This window comes from Bombina bombina, chromosome 3 (genome assembly GCF_027579735.1).
Source record: "Bombina bombina isolate aBomBom1 chromosome 3, aBomBom1.pri, whole genome shotgun sequence".
NCBI lineage: Eukaryota > Metazoa > Chordata > Amphibia > Anura > Bombinatoridae > Bombina > Bombina bombina.
Genome location: NC_069501.1, coordinates 1035544049 through 1035571441, shown reverse-complemented (window position 1 = coordinate 1035571441; position 27393 = coordinate 1035544049). Strand labels below are relative to the sequence as shown.

The following is a 27393-nucleotide window of genomic DNA, read 5'->3' as shown; positions in this document are numbered from 1 at the left end:
TGCAGAGTATGCAACAGGTAATCAGGCAGTTTGAGGGTAAACACTGTGTAGTCAGAACTTGCAGAATTAACAACATATAATCAGGTAGTTTGAAGGTTAACATTGTGTTGTCAGAACTTGCAGAGATAGCAACAGGTAAGCTGGTAGTTTGAAGGTTAACACATATTAATCAGTACTTGTTGAGATTGGCAACAGGATATCAAGCAGTTTGAAGGTTTACACTGAATAATTGTATTTGCAGAGTTTGGAAACAGGTAAACATGCAGATTGAAGGTTTCACAGAAATAACAGTATTTGAATAATTTGGCAGTACACAGAGTAGTCTGAATATGCAGGGTTTGCAGCAGGTAAACAGGAAGTTTGAAAGTTTCACAAAACAAACAGTACTTGCATTATTTGGAGACAGGTAATCAGGAGGTTGAAGGTTAATCCAGCATAGTAAATCCTTGAAGAGATTGGCAACAGAAAAGCAGCGGTTAGAGAGATTCCTCAGCGAAATCCTATCAGAAGCCAAAAAGTTAACAAACAAACTGGCATTGGAGAAACAGGAAGCCAAGAATAAAAAGCCTGGTTGTGACATCATCAGGAAGGGGTGGCTCAGACACCTGTCAATCAAGCACACAGAGAGGACTGCAGAGCTTCCCAGCAGCTGAGCGTGACAGTGCCCCCTCCTCAAGGACCCCTCCGGGGGACCCGACCGGGCCTGGCAGGGTATTTCTTGTGAAAAGACTTAACAAGAGCTGGAGCATGAACATGAGAGGCCTGTTCCCAAGATCGTTCAGAGATAGGATAACCCTTCCAATGGACCAGGTAGTACAGCCGATTGCCCCATAGCTTGGAATCGAGAATCTGGCTGACTTCAAACTCAGAAGTTCTCTCTACGGAAAGTGGAGGAGGTGGTTTACTCTTGATAGAGTACCGATTGTAGATGACTGGCTTGAGTAGGGAGACATGAAACACTGGATGGATCTTGAGAGTCTTGGGTAAGACCAGGCGGTATGCAGAAGAACAAACTCTGGAAACAATTCGAAAAGGTCCAATGTACTTAGGACCCAACTTGGTACAAGGTTGTTTTAGACGTATGAATCTGGTGGATAAAAATACTCTGTCTCCAGTACGAAGTAAAGGAGCCTTGCACCTTCTGCGATCAGCATATTTCTTATGTCTTAAGGAAGAAGAGAGTAGATTTTGACGAATAAGTTGCCAGTGATTACTGAGATTTTTCACTATACGATCTGCTCCGGGGACTTCAGTAGAACTGGTAATCATAGGAAAGGTTCTAGGTTCAAATCCATAAGCTGCCTTAAAGGGAGAGGTCTGTAATGAGGCGTTATAACGTGAGTTGTGAGCTAATTCCGCCAAAGGCAATAACTGAGACCAGTTGGAGTGGTGATGGTCTACATAATGTCTTAGAAAAGATTCCAAGGCTTGATTTACACGCTCAGTCTGTCCGTTGGATTGAGGATGGTGTGCAGTAGAAAGTGATATGTTGATTCCGAAGTGTTTACAAAAAGACCTCCAAAATTTGGAAACAAATTGGACTCCACGATCTGAGACTATGTCAGTGGGAAAACCATGTAAACGAGATATATGTAGAACAAAGAGTTCAGAAAGTCTTTGAGCTGAAGGCAAGCCTGGAAGAGGTATGAAGTGAGCAGACTTGGAGAACCGATCCACCACTACCCAAATGGTCGTATTTCCAGCAGAAACAGGAAGATCTGTAACAAAGTCCATGGATAAGTGAGACCAAGGGTAATGAGGAATAGGAAGAGGGTGTAATAGACCAAACGGTCGATGAGAAGATTGTTTGTTCGAAGCACAAGAACTGCAAGCAGCAATATAATCCTTAACATCCCTCCTCATAGTGAACCACCAAACATGCTGCTTCAGTTTCCACAATGTATTGGTTATTCCCGGATGACCTGCTGAAATGTTGTCATGAGCCCAACGTAGAAGCTTAAGACGTAATCCTTTGGGTACATACAGGATACCAGAAGGTAGTTTGCAAGAAGATGGTACCCGGACTTGAGCAGCATGTAAAGCCTGTACTGGAAAAGAGGATACTTGAGCCAAAACTTTGACTGGACGTAGTATAGGTTCTGAATCCAATGGAGAAGGTTCAGAAGATTGGAACTGCCTAGATAAAGCATCTGCCTTGGAATTTTTTGAACCAGGAACATAGGAAAGTACAAAATTAAACCTGGAGAAGAACAAGGCCCACCGAGCCTGACGAGGATTGAGACGTGTAGCTGTTTGGAGGTATAAAAGATTCTTGTGATCTGTCAGAATGAAAAAAGGTTGACTGGTACCCTCTAACCAATGCCTCCATTCATCCAAAGCTAATTTTATAGCCAAAAGCTCCTTATTGCCCACATCATAATTTAACTCGGCAGGATTGAATTTTTTTGAAAAGAATGCCACAGGATGTATCTTGCTGGTAGTCGGATCACGTTGGGAGAGAACAGCTCCAGCTGCTATAGAGGAAGCGTCAACCTCCAAAATAAACTGGAAATCAGGAATTGGATGACTGAGAAGAGGTGCAGAAGAAAATGATGATTTTAGCGTTTCAAAAGCCTGTACTGCCAAAGAGGACCAGTTCTTACAATTTTGCCCTTTCTTAGTAAGATAAGTGAGTGGAGACGTGATGTCAGCAAAGTTCTTTATAAACTTTCTATAGTAATTGGCAAAGCCAAGAAACCTCTGCAGGGATTTGAGAGTAGTTGGTCTGGGCCAGTCCTTGATAGCCGACAGTTTAGCAGGATCCATCTCAAAACCTGATTCAGAAATGATATACCCCAAAAAGGGGATGGAACTCTGATGAAAAGAGCATTTCTCCATCTCCAATTTAGCGAACAGGGAATTGTCTCGTAACCTCTGAAGAACCAGTCTTACATGATGTACATGTTCCTGTAATGTTTTCGAATAGATTAGAATGTCATCGAGGTAAATGATAACAAATTGATTTAGATCATCTCTGAAGATTTCGTTGACAAAGTGCTGAAATACTGCTGGTGCATTGCAAAATCCAAATGGCATTACTAGATACTCGTAGTGACCAAATCGAGTGTTAAATGCCGTCTTCCATTCGTCTCCTTTACGGATTCTGACCAGATTGTAGGCCCCACGGAGATCTAACTTGGAAAAAATAGAAGCACCTTGAAGACGATCGAATAACTCAGAAATGAGCGGCAGAGGATAGCTGTTTTTGACAGTAATCTGATTCAAGGCTCGATAATCAATACAGGGACGAAGACCTCCATCTTTTTTCCCAATGAAGAAAAAACCTGCACCCACAGGTGAAGAGGAAGGACGAATGAATCCTCTGGCTAAGTTGTCCTTTATGTATTCCTCAAGAGAGACATTTTCTTGACGAGAGAGGGGATAGGTAGAGGAGCCCCTGAATACAATTCGATAGGACAGTCAAATATCCGGTGTGGAGGTAACGTCTCAGCCTCTTTTTTAGAAAACACATCACAAAAGGCATGATAGTAATTGGGCAATGATTCAGGAACTTCCACCATAGCTACGACAGGACAGGATAGTTTAGAGGGATTTTGCAGGCAATGTTTGAAACAGGTAGTTCCCCAGGAAATAAGTTCTCCTTTAGACCATGAGAAAACTGGATCATGAAGCTGCAACCAAGGTAACCCCAGAATCAATGGTATGTGGGGAGAAGAAATTACTTCAAAACGAATAATTTCAGAATGAAGTATGCCCACAGTCAAAAGAAGAGGAATGGTAGAATGTTGTATGATACCAGTACCTAGAGGCTGTCCACTGACAGTAGTTACCTTAATTAACTGTTTCTTGGCTTGAAGAGGAATCCTGAGAGAGTCAGCAAAGTTTGAATCAATGAATACTCCAGCAGCTCCAGAATCGATGAGAGCTTGAGCTCGAAACTTGGTGTTTCCAAAAGAGATAGTTACAGGAACAAAAAGTTTAGAATTGAGGGAAGACATGGGATTCTGGCTTAACTCTGTCCCTCTATCAAAAGTTAAGCCTTGGCTTTTACTGGCCGTATAGGACAGTCCTTCAGTAAATGTCCTTTGGTACCACAATACAGACATAACCCAAGAGTACGCATTCTATGGCGTTCAGCTTCTGACAATTTAATAGCTCCTACTTCCATGGGTTCCACAGACTCAGGAGATTGGGAATTATTATTAGAAAGACTTGAGGTTCGAATAGGAGGACGAAAAGAAGATTTAACAAAGGATCTCCGATTCCTATCTCTCTCCTGAAGACGTTCAGAATGCCGGGCGTCAAGAGTAATACATAAATTGATAAGACCCTCCAATGAATCAGGGAGATCCCGAAATACAAGTTCATCCTTAAGGCATTTGCAAAGTCCTTTGCGAAAGGCTGCCCGTAAGGCTCCATGGTTCCAATCAGTTTCTGCGGCTAAAGTCCTGAATTCAATAGCATATTGAGCTACCGAAAGGGATCCCTGTCTCAGATCCAACAATCCTGCCTCAGCAGCTGCAGACCGCCCAGGCTTGTCAAAAACAGAAGAAAAAATGAACACAAATAATTCCACATCCTGTAGTAACGGATCATTCTTCTCTAAAAGAGGGGACACCCAGGCTAGAGCCTTACCCTTCAAGAGAGAAATAATAAAGGTGATTTTGGAAGTAGAATTGGAAAAAACTTGAGGATTGTTTCTGAAGTGTAAACAACACTGATTAAGGAATCCACGGCATTCTTCAGGATTACCGTCATATTTATCTGGAAGTGGGATTCGTGGTATATTCTGTCCAACAGTTTGAGGTGGATTAAAGACAGCATTGGTGCTAGTAGCAGTGGCAGCAGGAGTCACCGTCGCTTGAGAAGGAGCGGAGAGGTTATGTAGCAGAGCAGTAATCTGGTCAAGCTTGGAATCCAAAGATTGCAAATGAGCAGAATGATTTCCTAGAAGTTGCCCTTGTAGAGCCACAGCCCTGGATAACTCGTCAGGGTCCATATTATGGCCAGTTTGTACTGTCAGGTTAGGAAATGTCCAGAAAAAGACCCAAATGCTAGGGCGAACTTAAACAACACCATTGCACTCTTAGTTTAATCCAGGACGTGACCCCACGACAACCTCCAAAAAACAAAGTACTCACGATATGGAGCAGGGTTAGCCTGTGCCAAAGTAATTCATGATATCAACCAGATAGGCTTCTGAATAAGGAACTGGTTTCAGGAAATGTCTTCCACAGTATCAGGAGAGCAGGGATAGTCCACTTATACTCAGACAGAAGAAGGGTAAAACAGGAAACAGTTAATAATGCAGGAGTAGGTCATTTGTTATCAGGCAGTCTGAAGGTTAACACTGTGTAGACAGTCTTTGCAGAGTATGCAACAGGTAATCAGGCAGTTTGAGGGTTAACACTGAGTAGACAGTCTTTGCAGAGTATGCAACAGGTGATCAGGCAGTTTGAGAGTTAACACTGTGTAGACAGTCTTTGCAGAGTATGCAACAGGTAATCAGGCAGTTTGAGGGTAAACACTGTGTAGTCAGAACTTGCAGAATTAACAACATGTAATCAGGTAGTTTGAAGGTTAACATTGTGTTGTCAGAACTTGCAGAGATAGCAACAGGTAAGCTGGTAGTTTGAAGGTTAACACAGATTAATCAGTACTTGTTGAGATTGGCAACAGGATATCAAGCAGTTTGAAGGTTTACACTGAATAATTGTATTTGCAGAGTTTGGAAACAGGTAAACATGCAGATTGAAGGTTTCACAGAAATAACAGTATTTGAATAGTTTGGCAGTACACAGAGTAGTCTGAATATGCAGGGTTTGCAGCAGGTAAACAGGAAGTTTGAAAGTTTCACAAAACAAACAGTACTTGCATTGTTTGGAGACAGGTAATCAGGAGGTTGAAGGTTAATCCAACATAGTAAATCCTTGAAGAGATTGGCAACAGAAAAGCAGCAGTTAGAGAGATTCCTCAGCGAAATCCTATCAGAAGCCAAAAAGTTAACAAACAAACTGGCACTGGAGAAACAGGAAGCCAAGAATAAAAAGCCTGGTTGTGACATCATCAGGAAGGGGTGGCTCAGACACCTGTCAATCAAGCACACAGAGAGGACTGCAGAGCTTCCCAGCAGCTGAGCGTGACACTTACTAAGTCTGGTGGGTGACTGAATTGACCCCATCCTGCTCCTATAGCATTAAGGGAGATGCTACAACTATTGTGAGTACCTCTCCTATCATTGGCTCTGTATCAACATTGTTCTTGCTGTACTAGGCCATGTGGGCACCTGTGTCTCTCTTATTGTTTTGAATACAGATACTACACCTTTGCGGGAGTTTGGTCTGCTGGGTGACTGTAATAGATCCCAGACTGTCTCTATAGCACTGATTGAGGTGCTCTCTCAAATGTGAGTCTATTCCTTATATATTCATTTATTCATTTTGGATCAAACAATATTGGGCCATGTGGCGCATCTGTCTCTTCTTGTATTTGTAGATTGCTGCTTTTGGATCCCGGCCTGGATCTCCACAGTTTGCTACCTCATCTCTTTATCAGAGACTTTATCATATTTGGGGTTTTTTTGTTTGTTTTTTATAGTGTAATACAATGGTAATGGATCTTTATTGACAATTGTACTATTAATTTCATTACTCTCTGCAAGGCCACATTTGTGATACTCCACATATATTATATCTTGGTTAGACCTATAATAATATTATTATTGTACAACTAATACACTCATTACCAATTTTTGCCCTTTTTTGGACTCTCTATATCACTATATTAGGATGCCCCCTCCCTTTTTGATTGATTTTAAACAACTTTCCAATTTCCTTCTATTATTTAATTTGCTTCCTTCTATTGTTATCCTTTGCTGAAAGGTTTATCTAGGTAAGCTCAGGAGCGGCAAAGAACCTAGGTTCTAGCTGCTGATTGGTGGCTGCATATTTATACTGATTGTCATTGCATCACCCATGTGTTCAGTTAGAAACCTGAAGTGCATTTCTGATCCTTCAACAAATGATACCAAGAGAATGAAGGGACTTTGCTAATAGAACTAAACTGGAATGTTGTTTAAAATTGAATGTTCTTCCTAAATCATGAAAGATTTACAAATTCAAGCTTTTTGAACAATCACAGATGAACTTTTGGGGGCATTTTTCCCCCCGTATATTTTAGTCTTTTTTTTTATGCTAAGGATTTTTTTATAATAAGATTTTTTAGTTTTGTAAACAGCAAAATAGCTAAATCACTAATGCCCTTTTATTTAGGAGGTGGGGGTTTACTTTGGTTTTAGTATAGGGTTTTTATGAGGCTGTAATTATTTCAACTAGGGTACTACCTTACAAATGCCCTTTTCAGGGCAATTTTTAGAGTAAGTTTTAGTTTTAGCATGGCTCAAAATTTCAACTAGCCATTTGCTTCAGATTACAAATTTGTAATGATTTTCAGTCAAATCTGTGTATCCAGGCAAACATAATAAGAACTTTGAATAAAGACTGATAACATAGTTTACATATTTACACTACAATATTTTTATTCTAGAACAGAATCAAAACCCTCAGAACTCCTGCAGGTTTCTGACTGGTAAGACATTTGTTTATTATTTTCCATGTTTCCATTATTTTATTTAGATGTGGTTGTTGACTGCAAGCAATGTACCCAGGAAAACATTTATATTTACGTATGTTTTTTGTTTGTTTGTTTTTTTGCTTTCATAAGGTGGTGAGATTGCACAAGCCATTACTGTCCTGGGATTCAACTCCTGCCACTAGGAGGAGGCAAAGATACCCAACATTTCAGAAGCTTTTAATCCCCCCCACCGTTCTGGTATCAAAATCTATCTATCTTCAGGAGAAAGGTGAATAAGTGATGTGCTCCAGTTTCTTGGGGAACAAAAAAGGCTTTCTCAAACCTTTCTGAGACCCTTTCTTCCTCTCTGGATTCTTGGAGTTACATAGATGGGAGTTTTAGAGTATACAGACAGTGAATGTCACATGGACTGGCCCTTAGCTTCCTTCTGTTTGGTTAGTCTGCCACAGGTGTTGCAGGAACTTGTCCCTTAGTCTCTTCCTGTTGGCTCAGCGTTGTAGTCTTTATCATATCCTCTGCTGTTGCTAGCACAGCACAGGAAGGGTATCTACTGGAAGCAGAATATCTGCTTCTGGGTAAGAACGGTAGAATGGTTGCTTCTCAGGTAAATACCTCAGACACTCACATAGCCTGCAGGCTATTAGTAGGTACATACAAGTATCTATATCATACACAGACTTGCCACCATATTCAATATTATGAAGTAACACATTTACTATTTTTTTTTTTCTTCAGCAGCTTCAAATATTCTTTTTTTACTTTGTGTAGTCTGTCCTCAATAATGCAATAGGATTTATCTGCAAGTTTGTTATAAGGTCTCTGATATTTAGATCTGTGTTCTAGATCTAGAGATGATCTCTTCATTAGAACTTTTTTGGTTTTAAGAGTTTGAACCTATGAATGGTTTAAACATTCAGCTTATTGTGAAAGTGATTTTTTTCTTTTACAATATTTTCACCAGCAGAGTGTCTGCTTGGTTTGCCTTTTCTTGTGAGACTGCTTAACTTCTTTTCTATTAGGATAAGGGATTTTATTTTATTTATTTTTTCATTTAGGACATTGTAGTCCCTTTGTCCTATTTAAATTTCTAAAAGAGCATTTAACAATTTTATTCTCATTTGTACACGTATAAGTCACAGGACTACAGTTGTTAATTTTGCTTCCTGGTTAAAGGGACAGTCAACACCCGGCAGAACTTAATACCGTCATTTAGATACTCAGAATAAGATGCGCCTGCACCACCTCCCATGTTAAATACCTTTAACGATATGGAGTAATCGTCCACAGCACATACGTTTTTCAGCTGTAGACATGGCTGCCAAACTCCTCCCCCTCTTCCTTCGTCCCCCTTCTCTATAGAACTCAATGCTTTTTTGTGTTCTTGCTAATGCGCATTAGAAATTCCTGTCCGCTTGCAAGCAGAAATTTGAACTGCTGCTGGGAGTCGCCGTGACTGCGAATCCCAGGTAAAGAATTCGACTGAGGATTCTATTCTGATTTGCTGTTTATTTTAAAAATAAACGTATGTGCTGTGGATGATTACTCCATATCGTTAGAGGTATTTAACATGGGAGGGGGTGCAGGCGCATCTTATTCTAAGTATCTAAATGATGGTATTAAGTTCCCGCCAGGTATTGACTGTTTCTTGGCTTTATTGGAAGCACAAAATTAATTTCAGGAATGATACAGTACATTCTACTAGATTAGTTCCACTTTGCAGACCTTTGTAAAAATGAGTCTTTGTTATAAAAATTTCTCAGCAGCAACTTGGCTTTTTTATTATTATTTTTTTGGGATAGTTTTTGACTGAAAAGTGACTGGTAAATAGGTGCCTGCCTTACCTTTTTTCTCCACCCTTTTCACTCGTGGACTCCACAGCTTGGGTTATAGATCAAAGGAGTAATGACTCGTAAACTCTCACCATCTTATGAAAGGAAACAAAATGTTCCATGATGGTGAGAGCCCACGAGACCCACTTTTTTTTTTTGGCGGCAGTTTTAGTATGCACCTCATTTATACTGCTTTGTCCCATCTTCTCTATTTTTCTCCTTTTCTTGGATATACGTTAGACTGGGATACCAGACAGGTGAGAGGGAATATAAAATAAAATAAAATATTCTGAAATGTTGGGTATTTTTGCCTCCTCCTAGTGGCCAAGAGGTGAATCCCAGGAGTAATGACTCTTATACTCTCACCACCATGAAATAAATGTATTTTTCAGGTAAGCATATATATATATATATTTATTTAACCTTGACTTATCTGTCAACAATAACACTTTGTCATTCAGGAACTATTGTAATAAAGTTATCATTTGTTTCTGATATGCCATTATTATTAGCTCACCTGCTCTCTGTAACACTAGGTTAATAATTTAAATTTGTTTCTGTTACTCTTTTTATAAACATGCAAGGCACTGCAAAGAAATTTTAATTTAGTTAATTGATTCAGTTTATATTTGATTGTAAATTTATCATTATTTAAATATATATTTAAAGTGATGGTAAATCTTAACGTTCGTGAAAGTTTATTATGAATCTATGCAATCATTTAACTGTAACTTTATTCATGAATTGGATTTGAAGATCCTACATTTTTCTTTTTTAGATAATCATTATATTACATAAACCCATCCATCCGCCCACAACAACAAAACCTTTTTTTCTCTTGTTAAGTGTATCCAGTCCACGGATCATCCATTACTTGTGGGATATTCTCCTTCCCAACAGGAAGTTGCAAGAGGATCACCCACAGCAGAGCTGCTATATAGCTCCTCCCCTCACTGCCATATCCAGTCATTCTCTTGCAACTCTCAACTAAGATGGAGGTCGTAAGAGGACTGTGGTGTTTTATACTTAGTTTATTTCTTCAATCAAAAGTTTGTTATTTTAAATGGTACCGGAGTGTACTTTTTATCTCAGGCAGTATTTAGAAGAAGAATCTGCCTGCGTTTTCTATGATCTTAGCAGAAGTAACTAAGATCCTTTGCTGTTCTCACATATTCTGAGGAGTGAGGTAACTTCAGAGGGGGAATAGAGTGCAGGTTTTCCTGTAATAAGGTATGTGCAGTTAAAATATTTTTCTAGGGATGGAATTTGCTAGAAAATGCTGCTGATACCGAAGTAATGTAAGTAAAGCCTTAAATGCAGTGATATTAATAGAGATACATACTCTTATAAAAGTGTATTTTAAAACGTTTGCTGGCATGTTTAATCGTTTTTTACATATGTTTGGTGATAAAACTTATTGAGGCCTAGTTTTTTCCACATGGCTGGCTTGAATTTTGCCTAGAAACAGTTCCCTGAGGCTTCCCACTGTTGTAATATGAGTGGGAGGGGCCTATTTTGGCGTTTTTTTGCACAGCAAAAATTACAGACATCGACATCCAGCTTCTTCCTGCATGATCCAGGACTTCTCTGAAGGGCTCAAAAGGCTTCAAAAGTCGTATTGAGTGAGGTAAAAAGCCACAGTAGAGCTGTGGCAGTTGTGACTGTTTAAAAAACGTTTTTGTCATTTGTTATTCCGTTTTTGGTATTAAGGGGTTAATCATCCATTTGCAAGTGGGTGCAATGCTCTGCTAACTTATTACATACACTGTAAAAATTTCGTTAGTGTAACTGCATTTTTTCACTGTTATTTCAAAATTTGGGAAAATTTGTGTTTCTTAAAGGCGCAGTAACGTTTTTTATATTGCTTGTAAACTTGTTTTAAAGTGTTTTCCAAGCTTGCTAGTCTCATTGCTAGTCTGTTTAAACATGTCTGACACAGAGGAACCTACTTGTTCATTATGTTTGAAAGCCATGGTGGAGCCCCATAGGAGAATGTGTACTAAATGTATTGATTAAACGGTAAAGATCAGTCTTTATCTATAAAAGAATTATCACCAGAGGGTTCTGTCGAGGGGGAAGTTATGCCGACTAACTCTCCCCACGTGTCAGACCCTTCGCCTCCCGCTCAGGGGACGCACGCTAATATGGCGCCAATTACATCAGGGACGCCCATAGCTATTACCTTGCAGGACATGGCTGCAATCATGAATAATACCCTGTCAGAGGTATTATCTAGATTGCCTGAATTAAGAGGCAAGCGCGATAGCTCTGGGGTTAGGAGAGATACAGAGCGCGCAAATGCTGTTAGAGCCATGTCTGATACTGCGTCACAGTATGCAGAACATGAGGACGGAGAGCTTCAGTCTGTGGGTGACATCTCTGACTCTGGGAAACCTGATTCAGAGATTTCTAATTTTAAATTTAAGCTTGAGAACCTCCGTGTATTGCTTGGGGAGGTATTAGCTGCTCTGAATGACTGTAACACAGTTGCAATTCCAGAGAAATTGTGTAGGCTGGATAGATACTATGCGGTGCCGGTGTGTACTGACGTTTTTCCTATACCTAAAAGGCTTACAGAAATTATTAGCAAGGAGTGGGATAGACCCGGTGTGCCCTTTTCCCCACCTCCTATATTTAGAAAAATGATTCCAATAGACGCCACTACACGGGACTTATGGCAGACGGTCCCTAAGGTGGAGGGAGCAGTTTCTACATTAGCAAAGCGTACCACTATCCCGATTGAGGACAGTTGTGCTTTTTCAGATCCAATGGATAAAAAATTGGAGGGTTACCTTAAGAAAATGTTTATTCAACAAGGTTTTATTTTACAGCCCCTTGCATGCATTGCGCCTGTCACTGCTGCGGCGGCATTCTGGTTTGAGGCCCTGGAAGAGGCCATCCAGACAGCTCCATTGAATGAAATTATTGACAAGCTTAGAACGCTTAAGCTAGCTAACTCATTTGTTTCTGATGCCATTGTTCATTTGACTAAACTAACGGCTAAGAATTCCGGATTCGCCATCCAGGCGCGTAGGGCGCTATGGCTTAAATCCTGGTCAGCTGACGTGACTTCAAAGTCTAAATTACGCAACATTCCTTTCAAGGGGCAGACCTTATTCGGGCCTGACTTGAAGGAAATTATTGCTGACATTACTGGAGGCAAGGGTCATACCCTTCCTCAGGACAGGGCCAAATCAAAGGCCAAACAGTCTAATTTTCGTGCCTTTCGAAATTTCAAGGCAGGAGCAGCATCAACTTCCTCCGCTTCAAAACAAGAGGGAACTGTTGCTCATTCCAGACAGGCCTGGAAACCTAACCAGTCCTGGAACAAGGGCAAGCAGGCCAGAAAGCCTGCTGCTGCCCCCAAGACAGCATGAAGGAACGGCCCCCTATCCGGAAAACGGATCTAGTGGGGGCAGACTTTCTCTCTTCGCCCAGGCGTGGGCAAGAAATGTTCAGGATCCCTGGGCGTTGGAGATCATATCTCAGGGATATCTTCTGGACTTCAAAGCTTCTCCTCCACAAGGGAGATTTCATCTTTCAAGGTTATCAGCAAACCAGATAAAGAAAGAGGCATTCCTAAGCTGTGTGCAAGACCTCCTAGTAATGGGAGTGATCCATCCAGTTCCGCGGACGGAACAAGGACAGGGATTTTATTCAAATCTGTTTGTGGTTCCCAAGAAAGAGGGAACGTTCAGACCAATCTTGGATCTAAAGATCTTAAACAAATTCCTCAGAGTTCCATCATTCAAAATAGAAACTATTCGGACCATCCTACCCATGATCCAAGAGGGTCAGTACATGACCACAGTGGACTTAAAGGATGCCTACCTTCACATACCGATTCACAAAGATCATCATCGGTTCCTAAGGTTTGCCTTTCTAGACAGGCATTACCAATTTGTAGCTCTTCCCTTCGGGTTGGCCACTGCCCCGAGAATTTTTACAAAGGTTCTGGGCTCACTTCTGGTGGTTCTAAGACCGCGAGGCATAGCGGTGGCTCCGTATCTAGACGACATCCTGATACAGGTGTCAAGCTTTCAAATTGCCAAGTCTCATACAGAGATAGTTCTGGCATTTCTGAGGTCGCATGGGTGGAAAGTGAACGTGGAAAAGAGTTCTCTATCACCACTCACAAGAGTCTCCTTCCTAGGGACTCTTATAGATTCTGTAGAGATGAAAATTTACCTGACGGAGTCCAGGTTATCAAAACTTCTAAATGCTTGCCGTGTCCTTCATTCCATTCCACGCCCGTCAGTGGCTCAGTGCATGGAAGTAATCGGCTTAATGTTAGCGGCGATGGACATAGTGCCATTTGCGCGCCTGCATCTCAGACCGCTGCAATTATGCATGCTAAGTCAGTGGAATGGGGATTACTCAGATTTGTCCCCTGTACTAAATCTGGATCAAGAGACCAGAGATTCTCTTCTCTGGTGGCTTTCTGGGGTCCATCTGTCCAAAGGTATGACCTTTCACAGGCCAGATTGGACGATTGTAACAACAGATGCCAGCCTTCTAGGTTGGGGCGCAGTCTGGAACTCCCTGAAGGCTCAGGGATCATGGACTCAGGAGGAGAAACTCCTCCCAATAAATATTCTGGAGTTAAGAGCAATATTCAATGCTCTTCTAGCTTGGCCTCAGTTAGCAACACTGAGGTTCATCAGATTTCAGTCGGACAACATCACGACTGTGGCTTACATCAACCATCAAGGGGGAACCAGGAGTTCCCTAGCGATGTTAGAAGTCTCAAAGATAATTCGCTAAGCAGAGTCTCACTCTTGCCACCTGTCAGCAATCCACATCCCAGGCGTAGAGAACTGGGAGGCGGATTTTCTAAGTCGTCAGACTTTTCATCCGGGGGAGTGGGAACTCCATCCGGAGGTGTTTGTTCAACTGGTCCATCGTTGGGGCAAACCAGAACTGGATCTCATGGCGTCTCGCCAGAACGCCAAGCTTCCTTTTTACGGATCCAGGTCCAGGGACCCGGGAGCAACGCTGATAGATGCTCTAGCAGCTCCTTGGTTCTTCAACCTGGCCTATGTGTTTCCACCGTTTCCTCTGCTCCCTCGACTGATTGCCAAAATCAAACAGGAGAGAGCATCGGTATGCAGACCTAGTGGACATGTCATCTCTTCCACCATGGACTCTGCCTCTGAGGCAGGACCTTCTAATACAAGGTCCTTTCAATCATCCAAATCTAATTTCTCTGAGACTGACTGCATGGAGATTGAACGCTTGATTCTATCAAGGCGTGGCTTCTCCGAGTCAGTCATTGATACCTTAATACAAGCTCGGAAGCCTGTCACCAGGAAAATCTACCATAAGGTATGGCGTAAATATCTTTATTGGTGTGAATCCAAGAGTTACTCATGGAGTAAGGTTAGGATTCCTAGGATATTGTCCTTTCTCCAAGAGGGTTTGGACAAAGGCTTATCAGCTAGTTCTTTGAAAGGACAGATCTCTGCTCTGTCTATTCTTTTGCACAAGCGTCTGGCAGAAGTTCCAGACGTCCAGGCATTTTGTCAGGCTTTGGTTAGGATTAAGCCTGTGTTTAAAACTGTTGCTCCCCCCGTGGAGCTTAAACTTGGTTCTTAAAGTTCTTCAGGGAGTTCCGTTTGAACCCCTTCATTCCATTGATATTAAACTTTTATCTTGGAAAGTTCTGTTTTTGATGGCTATTTCCTCGGCTCGAAGAGTCTCTGAGTTATCTGCCTTACATTGTGATTCTCCTTATCTGATTTTTCATTCAGACAAGGTAGTTCTGCGTACCAAACCTGGGTTTTTACCTAAGGTGGTTTCTAACAGGAATATCAATCAAGAGATTGTTGTTCCATCATTGTGTCCTAATCCTTCTTCAAAGAAGGAACGTCTTTTGCATAATCTGGACGTAGTCCATGCCTTGAAGTTTTACTTACAGGCTACTAAAGATTTTCATCAAACATCTGCCCTGTTTGTCGTTTACTCTGGACAGAGGAGAGGTCAAAAAGCTTCGACAACCTCTCTCTCCTTTTGGCTTCGGAGCATAATACGCTTAGCCTATGAGACTGCTGGACAGCAGCCCCATGAAAGGATTACAGCTCATTCTACTAGAGCTGTGGCTTCCACCTGGGCCTTTAAAAATGAGGCCTCTGTTGAACAGATTTGCAAGGCTGCGACTTGGTCTTCGCTTCACACCTTTTCAAAATTTTACAAATTTGACACTTTTGCTTCTTTGGAGGCTGTTTTTGGGAAAAAGGTTCTGCAGGCAGTGGTTCCTTCCGTTTAAGTTCCTGCCTTGTCCCTCCCATCATCCGTGTACTTTAGCTTTGGTATTGGTATCCCACATGTAATGGATGATCCGTGGACTGGATACACTTAACAAGAGAAAACATAATTTATGCTTACCTGATAAATTTATTTCTCTTGTAGTGTATCCAGTCCACGGCCCACCCTGTCCTTTTAAGGCAGGTCTAAATTTTAATTAAACTACAGTCACCACTGCACCCTATGGTTTCTCCTTTCTCGTCTTGTTTCAGTCGAATGACTGGATATGGCAGTGAGGGGAGGAGCTATATAGCAGCTCTGCTGTGGGTGATCCTCTTGCAACTTCCTGTTGGGAAGGAGAATATCCCACAAGTAATGGATGATCCGTGGACTGGATACACTACAAGAGAAATAAATTTATCAGGTAAGCATAAATTATGTTTTTTTCTCTCAACGAGGTGACAGTTCCATCTCTTATCCACAAGCCATGCTATCAATAACCATGCTAGCCATATGCACCTCAAACAAAAAAAACCCCACTTCAGAGCTGTGCTGTGCCTTTATGGAGTGCTGTATGGCTAGCACGACTATTGATAAGCGGTGGAAACTTCACCTCACCTCATGAATAAAAAAAACAGTTCCTATGCATGAATGAAGGTACAGTCGAATTCATTATTAACTCACTGTTGCTGATAATGCTTTGGAATGTTTACTTAATACATTTTTGTTAAAGTGATGGTAAACTCTCCCCTTTTTAAAATCAGATCTTGAAGTTGGTGATATTTTAGATGGAGTTTAATTCATCAGTTGTAATGAAGATGTGCTATAACTTGCTTTTTAATATAGATATGAAATTCTAATACCCCATTTTCAGCCACTCACTTCAAAAGTACATTTTTCTGTGAGCTAACGGTTTGAATTGTTGTCCAATCAGCGTTCTCCCCATATGGCACTTTTCTTCATAAAAGGAAAGAGTCCATAGCTGCATTCATTACTTTTGGGAATTCAGAACCTGGCCACCAGGAAGAGGCAAAGACCCCCAGGCCAAAGGCTTAAATACCTCCCTCCACTTCCCTCATCCCCCAGTCATTCTTTGCCTTTCGTCCCAGGAGGTTGGCAGAGAAGTGTCAGAAGTTTTTCGATAGTGTCTTATGGAGGGTAGTGTTCTTCGGCATGGGACTGGTGTTTTAAGTAGTCCTGTCAGCCTCTCCGTAAGATCATGAAAGTTAGAGTCAGGGAGAGTCTTTCTGCGAAACCATCCTGACTCATATTAACAGCTCCACAAGCAATCAGCGTTGACGAGTTTCGCTGCCTGCTTTTTTCTCTCAAGTCCATGACAGAAGCGACGCTACTGTCTGTCACACTTGAAGGGCCGTGTTCCTGTTACATGACGCAAATTCCGGTAAGATCGTTTAATTTTACTTTCATCATGGATGTATTGTAATTACAACTGTTTATCCAAGAGGGGCTACAACCTTTCGAGGCTCCTGTTTGTATCTCGGAATAAAGGGTTAATATCTCCTGAGGGGGGTTATTGAACAGGGGGGTTTATAATCATGTTTGTTATGTGATTCTGTCTGCTACTGTGTAGTGTTGCTTCAGCTCATGGCTATTTGGGAACATAACGGCCTATATCTAGCGACGCAACCTTTACGGTCGGGCGCGCTTTTGCATGGACTGCACGGTTTACCTTGTGACCGGGCGTGGCCACATTTTGGCTCTCCATTTCCGCATTCCTGACCATGTGGCGACGGAGAAATCCTGGTCCTCTGGTGTCTGGTCCCCTGGAGGTGGTAAGTGCCCCAGCCATTGGGGGTGTAAGGTCCATTTTTTATTCAATATCCCAGTTATGGAGGATTCTTATTTTTTGGAGACGTATGTCTCTGATTCAGACTCTACTTCTTATGAAGAATATGAATTGGCGCGGGTGATACATGCCCATCAGTTATTTTTCGAATGCCGTTTCAAGTGCTCTGTTCCTCGGGATCGGGGAATCAGGTGCCCACTGAGCCATCCGCTTCTGGGGATTCCCTACCACCAACTCTTACTACACATGCAGGTAACCCAAACGCTACTTATCCTTCTATGGAGTGTGGCCTGTTCCCACCGGAGGTTACAACACGGTTCCGCAGGGTCATATTTTTGGCACTGGCGCATCTGCACCTCCCGGGAGTGTGCTTCCGATATTGTCCATGTTCAGTTAACTGGGGCTCGTCAGGCGTGGGATCGCCTGGTCCAGTTCAGCCCTCCGGGGGAGCAACTACCCCTGAGGCCTCGGGGGGTCAACCTTCAGGGCCGGTGTTTTCTTTTGTCCCGGCAGAGGTATGTTGCCCCTTTGGTTATAGCCTTCGTGTTCTACTGAGGCGCATTTTGGCGTTGCTGGAGGATCCCACTCTTAATGGGTCTGGGGATTCTCAGTCTTAATCTTTGACTGGCTTGCTTGCATAGACATAAGGGGATGAAGTAATCTTCTTATAGTCTTTGTTATATGTGTATATTTTTCCTGTTCTGAGCTTGGAAGTCTCAGACCCCTGGGCGATAACCTACGGGTTGCCTTATCTTTTATTTAAATCCGGTGAGGATGATTTTTATTTGAAAAGCTCATGTTGTTGTGGATGTTTCCTTTAGGAACTTTCTTCTCTGGAATTGATACTCGTGATTTTGTGGTTGCACTGTTTACTTTTACAAAAGTTTGTTCAAGAGTGAGGAAGTTCTAGTCCTATGTTCTGTCTGACTGTTCTTTATCCCTCCATCTCTGGGGAGACTCTATGTGGCCTTGACAGTGCTGGGGCCCTTGGTTTCAGGCTGGTCCTGACTGGGTACAAATCCTTCTGTCTTTGAGGCCTAGTTCAGACACGTGGCACATTTTTATGTCAGGCTGGTCCGGTGAGGACGCCTAGTGATCACAATATTACTTGTGTTGTTTACTTGTTATTACAAGCTTCAACTAGCATCCTGAGAGGACTTGATGGTCCGTGGTTGCTTAGGGTAATGGGGGATTGGTTCACTCCTCATTCACCTTCAATCTAGTGTGCCGGGACTCCGTTAAGATCTGTGGCGTCATGCTCAGTTAGCTTGGAGAACGTAGGTCCTTCATACCACTGCTCTTACGGTTTTGCCTGTCATGGTCTCTTTGGAAGTGTCCTTTTAGGACTTGTTCCTTTCAGAGGTTCTCTTCCTTTGGGTCGAGACTTTCTGGACTTCGTCCGTTTTTTCTGGCGGCTTTGGCCGCTTAATTAGGAAGTGAGGGCCGTGAGGAGTTATTCGTCTCCATATCAGGAACAATAGGAGGTGTTGTCTCTTTTCCCTAGCTTTTTGCTTAGGGGATGTTTTTCTGCCTGGGTTTGGAATGCTTTGCATTCTTCTCCCTTATGTGTGGTCCACTGGAATGTTAATCTGAAAGGATTATGGAGACTAGCCTTTCTTTTCTACTTTCTCTTTCGGGTGACTCTGTTCTCGTTCTCATTTCCCTTTGTGTTGCCCTTGGGGCCTTTGGGCTCTAGATTAATTTTGTGACTTTGTAGAGGCCTAGCACCTTGTTGGGGAGGTGTTGACCTCCAGCTAAGGGTGTTCTCTTCTCTTTGGGTTGGGAATTACGAGTGAGTCCTATACTCGTTCTCCAGGTTCCCCGGTTATCATCCCCAGTGAGGTCTGATTGCTTCAGACGGGGTATCCTGTGTTCCCTGGTGGTGTCGTTCTAGGACGATTCTGGGTCCAGGGTCCTTGTCTTGGATCCTTCTTGGATGTCTGGAGACTTATGATCCTGTGGACTGGTTCGGGACGACCCATTTTTTTCAGGGACCCTATGTTGCGACATAGGGGCTCTCTCATGGGCTTGCAAGCAGGAAGGCCAGAGTTCACATCCACCTTCGGGTACTGTTTATACACTTTAAGGCCTGACTTATCCTTCGGATGGAGTGTGCTCCTCTTTATGGGGAGTTTTTTCTCTGTTGGGTCAACAGTGGTGTCTGAATGATTTTTTAATTCGGTCCGTGTTTTGATCATACTATGGCTTCATGCCTTGTGGACATGTACGCTGTTCTTATCTGTGCCCTTCCCTTTTGAGGGGATAGTTTGTCTTCCTTATGAGCTGGGGTTTCCTCTCTCAGGAGGGTCATTGTCCTGCCCTGTGTGTAGGAGGTTAGATCAGCTGGCTTATTTCTGTAAGGGGCAGCATCTGCTGCTCTGTGGGCTCTGTTGCACCTGTTGGTAATTAATCTCTCTACGTAGAGACTGTCTAAGAGAGTTGTGACAGGACTTCCTACGGATCTATTGCACTTTTCTCTGTTCCAGGTCCTAGGGGGTTCTTCTTGGGAGTGCCTTATTTTGGAGGAGCGGATTGGGTTGGCACCCGAGCTCTGTTGGGGTGGGTGAGTCCCCCCTTTTTTCTTTCCATTCCCTGGGGGCTTGTGGTTGGGGTCTTTCTGTCCCCCCGGTCTATCAGACATGTCTTGCTTGGGCTCGTCCGGTGTTGCAGGATCTGATATGTGTTGCTCTGCTATTTCATCCTCGGAGCATTTGAGGTACGGTAAGCCTCTTTGAGGTTTCTCCTTTCTCCACGTTCAAGATTTGTGGGAAGGACTGGCAGCTCTGCAACCTGCAACGTTTTCCGCTGGTTAGTGGATACTTAGCAATCTGAAGGATCCTATCTAAAGCTGCTTTCTACTCGCCCTGCAAGTATTTAAGTTTCAGAGTCATTTTTAGATGACTGCAGTGTGCAGTGTTTTTGCTTCAGGTGTTGTTAGTCAGACCTATCGAAGCTTGCTGCACAAGGTTTCATTTCTGAATATTTCGGTATTCTGAGCTACCTTTTTACTTGAATACCTTCGTCTTTAGTTGTTTTCTATAGTGCGGTTGCACTGTGTTATGGGAAGATCCTCTCTCTGTTTCAGACTCCCAGTCTTATCCCGTGGTTTCTGTATTTCTGGGGTCTGGGCGTTGCCTTGGGTCTCTGTTAGCCTGACCCGGGTTTCTTTGTTTTTTTGCTCTGTGTTTTTATTTAGGACTTGTTGTGCCCTTTTTAGGGTTTTTTTCTGGAGTTCCTTATGCTAGCAGGACAGCTAACTCAGCATACTAATGCACTGTGGCTACTCTGCACTGTAGCAAACCGAGGGTTGCAAGTTCGATCCCCAGCGAGGTCTACTCAGCCTTTCCTTCTTACGAGGTTGATAAAATAAGCAGTGCCTTGAGTCCCTGAAGGGGGATTAGCCGCGTTTTACAAGTACAATCATGTTTTCTCCGGGTCTTTTCTTCTTTGTGGAAGAATACGGTCGTTTTTTTCCCTTTCTTTAGTAAGGGGTGTGTTGTTTGGAGACCGACTGCTGGGCGACAGTGTCTCTTGGAGGCTGTTGATTTGGAGGCTTGTGGACTATCTGCGGGTCAGCGTCCTTGGGCCTTTTTTTTCAAAGTTGTTCTCGGCTTCGGCCGAAGCGGGATTTTGTTGGGTTGGGGTTTTCAGGCCTGGTGCCCTCAGAATGGGCCGCATCTTGTACACTACCGCTTTTGCATTCAGTGTCCTCTATAGCTTGGGTATTGTTTTCCCAAAAGTAATGAATGCAGCTGTGGACTCTTTCCATTTATGAAGAAAAACTTAAATTATGCTTACCTGATCATTTTCTTTTCTTCAGATGGAAAGAGTCCACAGCGCCCTGCCCGTATTTTTTCTGTGGGGCGTCTCTTATTTTTGTTCTTCTGGCACATTTTCACCCTGATATTTCTTCTACTGTTCCTTGTTCCATCGGCAGAATGACTGTGGCTGTGGACTCTTTTCATCTGAAGAAAAGAAAATTATCAGGTAAGCATAATTTAAGTTTTATATCTATATTAAAAAGTAAGTTATATAACATATTACAAATGATGAATTAAACTCCATCTAAAATATCACTAACATGCCAGGTCTGATTTTAAAAAGGGGAGAGTTTACCATCACTTTAATTATACTTGAATCATTTATTCAATTGTTGATAATTCTGATTTCTGTCTTCGTATAGACAACTAGAATTAATATATAAAAATATATTAAAACCCTTACCCAACAAAATCCTGCTTCGTCCGAAGCCGAGAGCAACTTTGAAAAAAAAGGAAAAGGCCCAAGGACGCTGACCCGCAGATAGTCCACAAGCCTTGCTAGAGACCGCAGAAACTAGACTCGACTGAGTCAACAGCCTCCAAGAGTCACCGTCGCCCAGCAGAAAGTCTCCAAACAACACACCCCTTACTAAAGAAAGGTAAAAAACTACCGTATTCTTCCACAAAGAAGAAAAGACCCGGAGAAAACAAGATTGTACTTGTAAAGCAAGGCTAATCCCCCTTAAGGGACTCAAGGTGCTGCTCATTTTATCAACCTCGTAAGAAGGAAAGGCTGAGTAGACCTCGCCGGGGATCAAACTTGCAACCCTCGGTTTGCTACAGTACAGAGTAGCCACAGTGCATTAGTATGCTGAGCTAGGTGTCCTGCTAGCATAAGGAACTCCAGAAAAAAATCCTAAAAAGGGCACAATAAGTCCTAAATAAAAACAGAGCAAAAAACTAGAGAAACCGGGTCAGGCTAACAGAGACCCAACCAGTCTCATAGAAACAAGGGGAGGCAACGCCCAGACCCCAGAAATACAGAGACCACGGGATAAGACCGGGAGTTTGAAACAGAGAGAGGATCTTCCCCTAACACAGTGCAACTGCACTCTAGAAAGCAACTGAAGACGAAGGTCCCCAAGTCGCAAAAAGGTAGCTCAGAATACCGAAATATTCAGAAACGAAAACTTGTGCAGCAAGCTCAGATAGGTCTGACGGACAACACCTCAAGCAAAAACACTGCACGCTGTAGTCATCTAAAAATGACTGAAACTGAAATACTTGTCTGGGAAAAAATGGGCCCTTAACTGTTCAGTTTTTTTCAGGCGTTGGCCCATATGCAACCACAGTAGAGGTCTGTTATTCCTTCCTGGGATCTTCTACTTTGTTAGGTGTCATTATGGTTTCTTATTCTGAAACCGGTTTATGTTGTGGCAATTACCCCAGCAAGACGTGTGTCTGAGTTACAGGCATTTTCTGTAAAACAGCCTTTTCTTGTTTTTTTATCAGGATAAAGTTATTCTTTCGAGCAGTAGAATAATTTCTTCCTAAAGTTGTGTTAGATTTTCATAAAGGACAAGATATTGTTTTACCATCCTTTTGTCCTGCAAAAGAAGAAAGTCAAGTCAAGACCCTTTGTTGACTTGATGTAGTCCGTTGTCCTCACATCTATATGAAAAGAACACAATCAATTAGCTTGTTCATTATTCCAAGGGGTCCTCTTTTGGGACAAGCTCCTGCAGAGTCAACTATATCAAGTCGGATTGTTCAAACAATTTCCAGATCCTACAAAGAAAGGCAAAAGCAGGTTCCAGAAGGGCTCAGAGCATATTCCACCAGGGCAGTTGCGTCATCTTGGGCTTTTCAAGCAGATGCTACGCCAGAGCAACTTTATCAGGCTGCAGTCTGGAATCTTTACACACCTTTATTTCTCATTATAAGCTGGATCTGCACCAATCGGCTTCTGCTGACTTTGGATGTAAAGTTTTGTCTTCTGAATTTTCTTAAATAAATTTGTTACTTTTGTATCAGTTCTTTTCTATTGTTTTTTTTGTTAATTTACCCACGTATTTTGTTTTACACTACTTTGGTAATAATCTAACTACTAAGCATTGCCAGTATAATAAGTTTTATATCTTGGCCCAAATCCCTGGGTAATGCTTACCAGGCTCCCTTCCCTACATCTAAGTCCACTTGTTTGGCTGGACATCACTTGGAGGAGGAGGGGGCATTGCTAAAGGTGGTACCTATATCCAGGTAAATGGGGGAGTGGGCAGTTCTTTCTTTGCCCCTCTGGGGAGGGATTATTACTGGTATGGGATAATGGACCAAGATATAGGTATTACTATATTGTTTTTATTAATTACTATACCGGGCTTTGAGGGTTTTTTGCAATGCATTATTATTTACTATTATTACACAAGGAGGTTTTCCCTTTAATACTTATTGCCCAAGGTTGTCTGAAGAATAAAGTCTGAGATGAGACAAAGTCACCAGTTACATTGTTTCCAAACATTTTATTTACTGTTTTTACATTTATTTACAGTAAAAAAAATTATGTTTAAAATAATAAAATGATCAATCAAAAATTACTACATTTTAAAATTATATACAATACTTAAAGCAATGCATATCATTTTTACATTGTATATAAATGTAGCAACATAGCTTCTATAGTTGTCTTTCTTCTTTTTTTTTTTTAATACTTTATAAGTCAGGTAGATTGCAGACATTACGTAGGTGTAAGCGTTCTGTGGAAGTTAGCTGGGCATTCCAGGGGGAGTATAGTGAAGACATGACATAGGTGTAGGCGGTCTTTGGGAGTTAGTTGGGTGTTTCAGGGGATTGTAACTTAAGTATAGGGTAGGGGGAGTAAACTGTACTTTGATTGAGATACATCGCCAGCAGTTCAATATATTCCAGTCTCTGAAGTACAGGTTATATTTGGGGTGTCAGCCATGTTTGTCTCACCACCTTTTCAGTGTGAGGTAGTTAGTGTAGGTTTAGGGAAATTAAGGTGACACAGGCACTATTTGAATTGTTTCTACACAGAAACTGTGTTTGGTTTCAGTGAGTGCAACATTTATGCCCCCGCCCGCAGAAAGTGCAGACAAGTGGCCATGACGTAGCGCTCCCCTTTATTCGAATATATATACAGACAGACCAACGGACTGCGAGGCTGGTCTCGTTGGTCTGTTGATGCTTTAATTATCGGATCTTAGTCAGGATATATCCACTGTCTAAACGAAGTTCTCTTTGAAACATTAATTTGATTGTTTGTTTTTTACAAGCTATCAGTAGATTATAGCCCATCTCCTTGTCCTAATCCAAATAATTACATTGACGGTCTCTTACTTCATTTAAAAAAATATTGTAAGAGCATTAGAGTTCTACTTTCAAATTACAAAGGTTTTTAGACAATCCTTTAATTTGTTTGTCCCTTGGTCCAAGTAAAACTCAGATGGCCACATCAGTTTCTTTAGCTTTTTGGCTAAAACTCCTGATGAACAAGGTTTACTTGGAGGCAGGATAGTATTTTCCAAAACGCATTATTGCCTTTTTTTCAAGATCAGTTTATTTTTCTTGGGTTTTCAAGAATGAGGATATATTATTATATATTGAATAAATTTGTCAATTCTACCTCTTTAATGTGTTTGGTAGGAAAGTCCTTCAGGCAGCAGTGCCTGGTAGTTAGATGCCTGCCTAAAAATTGTTGTCCCCGCCCAATTACTCATGGACTCCAGAGCTTGGGTATTAGTTACCAGGAGTATTGGCTTGTGGATTTTTAACCACCTTATAAAAGAAAACATAATTTATGCTTACCTGATAAATCAATTTCTTTCATGGAGTTTAGAGTCCACGAGACCCACCCATTTTCGTTTTTTACATAATTATTTTTTCTGACTTCAGTTCTAGTTTGGACCTATTTTTCCCTACTTTGTCCTTTCCCACCCATCTACTTCACCTTTCTTGGCTATACGTCAGACTAGAATACCAGAGAGGTGGGAGGGATTAAGTGCTCTTAGAACTATGGGATCTTTACCTGCTCCTAGTGGCTAGGAGTTAAATACCAGGAGTAATGGCTCACGGACTCTCATCACCATGAAAGAAATGTACTTATCAGGTAAGCATAAATGTTGTTTCTAAAAAGTGAACACAATAGTTTTTTTTTCTCCTTTTTAGTGAAGTTGAGCGAGTTTATTTTTTAGAAATTCTGTTAATTAAAACAGCCCAACACCTTATAAGAGACATTCAATTAGAAGTGTTTTTATCAAAATAGAATGCATTGTTAGGTATGAAGAAAAAAAACACAACTCTTATATACACATGCCCACAAATAAATATATGGATCCCCATAAAGCGCAATAAACCAGATGCAAGATTTTTCCCTATTTCAGTCGTCGGCTACATGGAGGAGCCACATGGGTGTATATATGCTGCAAACAGTAAGTAGAATAATTTTGTGTAAGCAGGGGGCAATGACGTATTTGGGAATTATTAGATGTAATTACATTTAAGATGAGTAAAGGAACAACTGAATATAAGCAAGATTTCATGATAGATACAGTGTCGGTAGATTCTGCATAACTTATGTTATCAATAAAAAGGCTTTGTAATACTACCACAGACACCCCTTACACTTTCACCTTCCCACTGAAGCTACAGGTTACTCTCCTCCTAGATTCCATTAATAAGATACAAGCAAGCATCTTTATTTAGAAAAAAAAAAAAATAACGTACCTTCCATTTACATCTATGTTCTAAAAACATATTGAATGTAATTTTAACAAATAATGATCTATATTATAGAGGATGTGTAGTAGAAGAGGTTGTTATACAGTATTAGAGATATTTACGGGAAGTGTGTGTGCTTCCCTATCCTGTGCTGGGTTGTAGGATTACTTGAACCCCTGGTTAGCTTTACAAGGGAGAAACTTACAAGGGTTTTCAAAACATGTCACATTTTTAACCAAACATGGATAGATATTTACTTTCTTGTCAAATACTGAATGCAGTTTCCATTTCAGATATTTAATATTAAGCATATATTATTTTTGGATGTAATGCCTGAGAAAGATGATAGTGTTTAGATGATCTGGCCTTATACACTGGTTGAAAACTCATATAGGAGAAGATGGTAGAGAAATTATATGTGTCTAGTTTTTATTCTGATTTTGTCTGCTTGATGGGTGGTGGTGGGTAAATCTGTTTTAAGGTATACATTTTTTTTTATTAAGTTTTATATATTATTAAATCATTTAGCATTTTAAGCTTATAGATTCTGAGAACCAAGCAACATCTTCTAATTACTTTTCAGACTATTTAGGTGGTATATATTTAGGATCTGCTTACCCCCTAATATTTAATATTTTGCCTTTTAACAAGAACTACGTTTAGAGAGTTTGTAACAATATTTATATTTTTGTTTTATAAATTATATTTTCTTTCAGATTTAGCATACAACAATAATATTTATTTATTTTTTGGCCTATGTGATTTTTAATTATCCCTTACGCGGCCTAAGGGTTGAAGTGAAAACAAAGTACTTAGTACTATACGTTGTGAGGTGCAGCCAGTGGTCACTCTCTTACCATTCTGACCAAGCTTGCTGTGGGAAACAATTTAACATTGACTTTCCCTTTAAGCATACCTTGAGAGGTATAAGGGACTCAAGAGGTTGAGGGAACTGTCACCGTTTTGTGGGCGGGACATGTCAGGAGGGGTGGGGTCATAGGTGGATAGTGAGCAGAATAATAGTCATGTCTGGATGGTTCTCAGAGGGTCTGGAAGGTCTTTGGGTGGGGCTAAGGGAAATTCTGCCAAAGAGGTCATATGGCTGTCTCAGCTGGACAAAGCTCAGAATTGGGGACTGTTCCTCTCAAATAGGGACAGTTGGGAGGTTTGCCTTAAAGGGCCATAATAGTCGAATAATTACATTCTCTTATCCGTTTGAGCATATAATTTTACTACTATCATCCCTGCTCTACTATGTGTTTAACCTCTGCAAAAGGGTTAAACACACAGTAGAAGTGCCAAAGTAGAACCCGCAGCTGATCCACCCAGTAAAGCAGGGTCGATAGTCATAAAATTACCTTCTCATATGGAATAGAGCATGACATTTTTCGACTATTATGGCCCTTTAAGCCTTCAGAATATATGGCAAACATTGTGTGATAAATAATCTGTATTAATCATA

The 27393-nt window shown here is 41.4% G+C and overlaps 1 protein-coding gene across 2 annotated transcripts in view; it reads left to right on the top strand.

Moving 5' to 3' along the window:
• The window catches only part of LOC128654357 (ATP-dependent 6-phosphofructokinase, muscle type), a 232063-nt gene that overhangs the window by 13077 nt on the left and 191593 nt on the right, over positions 1–27393 (top strand). The window contains exon 2 of one of the 2 annotated variants that reach the window (XM_053708238.1): positions 7507–7548. The exons of the other annotated variant lie outside the window; for it this stretch is intronic. Coding sequence (XP_053564213.1) covers positions 7507–7548 — 42 coding nt within the window. The remainder of the gene's footprint in view (positions 1–7506; positions 7549–27393) is intronic. 2 annotated transcript variants of the gene reach the window in all.